Raw genomic sequence first — 6,686 nt, forward strand, 5'->3', positions numbered from 1 at the left:
CATGCCGAGGTCCATTGTCAAAAACCCAGAATCAAGAACAAAGCTGCCCAAGTATACACACGTGAAGATGGATCAAAGACTAGGGTTCATGCATGTTCTTGACGTGTTCTTCACGAGATCTTCATTTGGATCTGGACTCACGTGCACTCCTCGGCATGAAGACCTCGGCTTCACTCTCCGACACACCGTGGCACTCACCCATCAACCCAAGATCGCGGTTCAGTACCCGGTTTGTTCCGGGCTGACCCGCGACACTTTACCTTTGCTATATATACATTTTGAGACTAAAAACCTAAGGATCGGATCTCTTACCTGTTTTTAGTTTTGAAGAACTTGCCTTTTTAGTGAAACTTGATGATTCTAATCCGATATCTTGTTGTTGCATAAGAAATCTTGTTCTTTATTTATTCCTTTTATCATCTAACATTAAACTCCTCATCATGACCAGCTACACGTCTTGCAAAGGACTTAGTGAGCTCGTTATGATTAGTGAGTAGTCGTTTAAGCGGCTTTAGATGAGTAGATTAGGGTGCTTTCAAGGTAGATTAGTGGGTTTAGGTGTCTAGTCTTGCATGTTTCATTCTTTAACCGACGAGATCTCTAGGCTGGATCCAAGCACATCACTTGAGGTTCAGATCTGAGACATATCTCGCATCAAAAGTGTTTGTAGAAATGTCTGAACCACTCGGTTAAGGGTTTAAGAGTCTTTCATCGCGAGAGTGATAGTTTGTTCTTTTAAATGACATTTTTGAACTGATTCTTATTGCTGATTGATTCGATGCTTCTCAAAGGACATTTTTGGTATGAAGGAGGATCAATTTAGATGCTTAATACTTTCATGAGAAGATTAACATGCCTTGAGTTCAAAGTTAAATGAAACCGCTTGATGTTTTGATTCATTAACCCACTAGTTGAACTTGGAAGCACCCGAGTCAAGTATCTCGTCTAAAGTCTCTTGCTTTATTACATATTATCATCATCTGAATCGCTTAGTTATCATTTGCATCTTTGCTTTGTTTGATTCTCATCATTTACCTTACTTACATGCTTAATCGTTATTATTTAGCTTAGAAAAACCCTCACCATTTTATCTTGACTTAAACAAACAAATAACATAGACTAGTGTCTCGATGACAAGTCTGGATTGACACCTCTTAATACTACTTTGGCAAGGGGATTGATAGCCCTGAGACTTAAAAACTCTTATCTATCAAACATCGACCATTCATCTTTGTCAATCGGTTTAGCATCGACCATTGGTTAAATATAAGTCATTGGTTTACATTCTTGAGTAAACCAAGAATCTAGAAAGAGTTAGATCGACCAACCGACATAAGCTCCTAATTCAAAGAGAATTATGGAGAAACCGACATACAAAGCCCAATCCAATAAAGATTAGGATTGACATAAACCTATAAATAGAAAAGTCCTAGAGCAAAGACGGACAGACAAATACTTACCGCTAAAAACCCTAAAAGCTCTACTTTAATAACTAGGTACGACAACAACAGAGAATCGAGCGACCAGACCTCTTCGTAGCTTCATTCTTCGCCAATTACTGACGAATGGCGAGCGACGGACGATACCAAATTATTTAGATCTTCGATATTGATTGATTGTAACTCAATATTCTTTGATTAAAAAAAGCTTACTCCTTCTCGTCATTCCGTAGAACTATTCACATACGAACCGGTTAAAATTTGCCCAAATAAGATGTATTGTTTTAAGGTCTATGGTAAAAATTATCATCTTATAGGGTCTAATACTACCATGTGATGGTGAGCCACCAAAATTCTCTCAAATGTATATTTTTGATACAACTAGCGAATTAAAAAATTGCTAAACACAAATAAAATTTGGTAAGCCAATATATTATGTTCAATGCTATATGATGTTATAAATTCAAGACAATTTAGGTTTCCGAAAGATAATATTGACTTAACATGTATCAAAACTATTTCTAATGGTTTGAAATCCCATTTTTTTCAAATTTTTTACAGATCATGACAAATTCGATTTTATTCATATAAGATTTTGTACTATAATTTTATTCTCTTTGTTTGGAGATTTTAACATTTCATATCATGATAATATTTTTAAAAACTTCTCATTGTAAAAATATGTCGATCAACAATTGAGTTCTACCGATAAAATTGATCATGTTGGTTATAATTGTTGTTTAACTTCTTCTCAATGTCAATTGTATAGTTGTCTTTTATATGGATGTATATGTTGAGTTATACATTGTTACTCTAACTGTAAACTATGTCAAAATGGGTGGACGACTCATGGGCTGTCCGCGTCCAACACATTTTGGACTGGTCAAGGACAAGCCCATTTTTGAAACGGGTTGAAATGGGCCTCGTCCATTTTCGCCCATGGAAAACACGGGTTGGACACTTTGGACATTGATCCGCCCAATGGACAAAAAAAATTAGGTTAAAATTTTAAGATGCTAAAAAATGTAGAGTTTTGGATACAAATTTAGCATTTCAAAACAAAAAAGATTAAAATAACCTTCGGTATAACATATTCATAATTATCTTTTAAAAAAATCATTTTGCCAAAAAAATTTGCTAAAAGCCCTAAAAACGGAAATCTCAGTTTCTAGCAAAAAAACAGTAAAATCTAATTTTCTCGTGAAAACCATTAAATCAAGCTTTCCCGAAAAATCTGCAAAATCATGATTTTGCCGCCAAAACAAAAAACTTTGATACCCCCCCCCCTCCCCCAAAAAAAAACCTCAAAATATTGTTTTATACCGCCAAAAATACAAAATCTTGATTTTCTGGGGCATATCAAAATTTCGTTGTCCTGTCAAAAACCACAAAAATCTCATTTTTCCGCTAAAACTATAAAATCAAGTTTTCCCGCATAATCTTGTTTTCCGGTCAAAAACCATAAAAAAAAAAATTGATTCCTTGCCAAAAACAAAAAAATCTTGTTTTCCCGTAAAAAACGCAAAATCTTAGTTTTATATTTATATCAAATGAAATATTAGTTTCACAGTTGTGTTTCATATTAATATCTTAGTTTCATATTAATATCAAATGAAATCTTAGTTTCACAATTGTGTTTTTGGATTTATGAAACTTTGAAAACTTTGAAATCTTAGACTTTTGTATTTATGTTTAGTCTATACATTTTGTTCTCTAAACTTTTGGATTTGGTGTTTATATTTGTTCTAATCAGACATTCTATAATTTTATGGACATTGGACACCCATGGACAACCTATTTGGACATGTCTTTAATGGGCATGGTCTTTAATGGACATGGTCTTTAATGGACATAGTCTTTAATGATCATGGTCATTATTTGTCCATAATCGAAATTGTCAATATTGGACGGTCAAAATGGACCTGGACAGCCCATTTTAACAGCTCTAATAATTAGAAATGTGTGTTAATTGCTTTGTACGGCTTCGTTCGTCTTTGTTTCTTTATATTTTTGAAAGTCATATCTATTTTTTTTTATACTAGTAGTTATTATTTCAAAAAAGATAGATATTTACATCTAAGATCATCAGCTTTTGTTATATGTATGTTTACTTATAAATAATTAAAATAATTAAGAGTTTAATATACCTTATTTTTCATGCGATTTTACGGGGGCTTGAGACCTAGTATAACAACTTGTCAAATTCTCTTAATGATAGATATCCACTAATTTATGAGATTTTTTATTAGGCTGTCAAATTTAATATTAGACAGTTAAAAATAAAACATCTGATACAAAATTACTAATCGGTAACATCTTGTATTATTTGTATTATAATTGTATGTAAAATAAATTTTAACAAATACATATTAGATATTTGGGAATGAGAAAAAAAAAATACACATATTAGATGTTCGCTGCAAATTGCATAAATAGTTTTTATATTGTCTTAATAGCTACCTATAATAAAGTTTCGTCAATGTGGCAGATATAAGGCTGGATACATTTGTCTTTACCGATAACCACAAATATATAGTTATAGTTTTGGTAGGGCTTTCATTATATTTCTACATATTAAATCACTTTTTGTATTTTTTTGTAATTAAAATAAATAGTAAATAATAAATTAATTTTTTTTAAATAAATTAAGATTATTGACACGTCACTTTTTTTTATCAGAAACTAATCAGTTCCAGTCATATTTTTTACGGTGCAAATAAATTTCCTAGATTGAAACTTTAAAATGTCTAATATGTTTGAAAGTTTAAACGTGTTAATGTAATTATACGGAGGTTAAAAATGTTAGCTTATTCAATTTTGAAGTTTAATAATGCGATTTTCCCTATGAATATCTACCTAATTCACTCTTTTTATTTGCACTTTATATATTCCAATTTTGCATTTTGTGTCACTTTGGGGATTTTTTTTTTATAGATTGAAGTTGATCTTGTATTTCTTTTGTCACTTGGAGTGTTTTTTGTTTGCATTTTCCTTTCTTGTTTTTAACACATTAAAATCTCGTAAAATCTAAGAATATATCATGTGTCACAACGTATAGAACAAACCCCAATTTTAGCTGATATAATAATCATCTCGAGTCATCCTTTAGCTTTTTATTTTCCTCCACTTTTGTGACAAGGAAATATACCAAACAAGATTGTCCAATATATACAACATTTTAAAAATGTATATTGCATCCTACTCATCTTCCCGTCACATTATTCTTTTCGTTTTCGGTCAGATTTGCCCACAATGTTAAGGGTCCAAAATGACAAGTATAAAGAATAGTCCAAGTATTAGAGACAATTGTTGTTTCCACGACTACTTTCCCCCAAATTTCATCCTCTTTATGCACCAATCTTTTCTTTCTCTTTATATTAACTCTACAAACTTTGGTCATTTGTTTAATAACCAATTCAAACCTTCCTTCATAAGCAACAATGATACGATGCCACGAAACTCGAGAAGAACAAGATCATCAAATATCTTCTTCTCAAGCACTTCATCAATGTATCGCCACTCTTGTTGGTCAAACATCCTCTTACATTTCATCTTTAACTCTTGTAGGAAAGAGACTTTACACAGGCTCCAATGATGGAGTTGTCAGATTGTGGAATGCAAGCACGTTAGAAACACTAGCCGAAGCATCAAGCAGCGGCGATGTAATAACAGGAGAAAGAGGAGACGGAGGAGCAGTAAAGTCTTTGGTAATCTTGGCTGATAAACTCTTCACAGCACACCAAGATCAAAAGATACGTGTTTGGAAGATCAACAGCGTCGTTGAAGAAGAAGAAGCGGGTAATAAAAAGTACATGCATTTAGCAACGATGCCAACAATTAGCGACCGTTTAGCAAAGTGTTTGAAGCCTAAGCACCAAGTCGAAATAAGGAGGCACAAAAAAGTTTTGTGGGTTAACCATGTAGACGCGGTTTCGGGTTTAGCCTTATCAAGAGACGGAACGCTCCTCTATTCTGTCTCATGGGACCGGACTCTTAAAATCTGGCGAACCACCGATTTTAAATGCCAAGAGTCCATCACAAACGCCCATGACGATGCAATCAATGCGGTTGAATTATCCGAGAGTGGAGATATATACACGGGATCTTCTGACCGGAAAATTAAAGTGTGGAGGAAGAACATAGATGAGGAGAAGGACAGGAAGAAGAAGAAGAAGAAGAAACATTCTTTGATAGCAACATTGGCAGGACATAATTCAGGTATTAACGCGTTGGCATTGAGCAGCTACAACATTCTTCTTTTATATTCGGGTGGATCTGATGGATCAATGTTGGTGTGGAAAAGAGACGATGAAAGTGAAGACATTGCTGTTTCTGGAGTGCTAAGAGGTCACACAGAGTCAGTTCTTTGCCTCGCTGTTGTTTCGGATATACTTTGTAGTGGCTCTGCAGATAAGACGGTGAGGCTGTGGAAAATATCTGCGACGGATTATTCGTGTTTGGCTATGTTAGAGGGGCATAGAGGACCAGTTAAGTGCTTAACCGGAGCAATTCACGACTCCGGTAAAGAATCTGAGGCTTCTTATCATGTTTACAGTGGAGGACTTGACTCCCAAGTTAAGGTTTGGCAAATTTTGGTGCCAACCTTATGAAAGAGTTCCTATATCATTTAATTTTGATGGGATACCAAATGTGTGGCTTCTCTTTAGTAACTTGTTGCCTTTCTTGATATAAGTTGATGGGTTTTTTGTATGAGTTTATCTTTTGGGATAATAGAGAAAGAGTGTGGAATATTTGAGATGAGTGTTGTCGATTGGATAGAAGAAGAGGGCTTCTATTACATAATATCCACCTGAAAGCGAGTCCCCTTTTTTAAGTACAAGTTTTGACAATTTCTAACAATTTGGTTTCAAGAGAATCTATTCAAACCAAGTAGGTGAAATCTTTGTTAAAGAAATATATAATATTGGAGTAAAAGCATATAAAAGAGAAACTATTTGTTAAAACCAAGTAGGTGAAATCTTTGTTAAAGAAATACAAAATATTGGAGTAATAGCATACTTTTTTATCAAAACAAAAATTGTTAAAACCGAGTAGGTGAAATCTTTGTTAAAGAAATATAAAAATGGGACAAGTAGTTCGTCTATTCTGTATTCTTCTTTGTTTTTATCGAAACTATTTTTACCAAATAATTAAGAGAAAAGGCATCTCTTTATTAGTTTTGCCTAAGGCAAAAAGTAAGGTTTACACATAAATAACCGTTATTCGTTTCTTATGCATCAGGCTAGA

At 33.6% G+C, this 6,686-nt stretch overlaps 1 protein-coding gene across 1 annotated transcript; it reads left to right on the forward strand.

Moving 5' to 3' along the window:
* The first annotated feature begins 4,879 nt into the window (after nucleotides 1-4,879).
* On the forward strand, nucleotides 4,880-6,140 carry LOC18018433 (protein JINGUBANG). Its single transcript, XM_006402120.2, has one exon. The coding sequence runs from the start codon at nucleotides 4,880-4,882 to the stop codon at nucleotides 6,047-6,049; it is 1,170 nt and encodes a 389-aa protein (XP_006402183.1). The 3' UTR covers nucleotides 6,050-6,140.
* The last annotated feature ends 546 nt before the right edge of the window (nucleotides 6,141-6,686 follow it).

Source organism: Eutrema salsugineum, unplaced genomic scaffold (genome assembly GCF_000478725.1).
Source record: "Eutrema salsugineum unplaced genomic scaffold, Eutsalg1_0 scaffold_2, whole genome shotgun sequence".
NCBI lineage: Eukaryota > Viridiplantae > Streptophyta > Magnoliopsida > Brassicales > Brassicaceae > Eutrema > Eutrema salsugineum.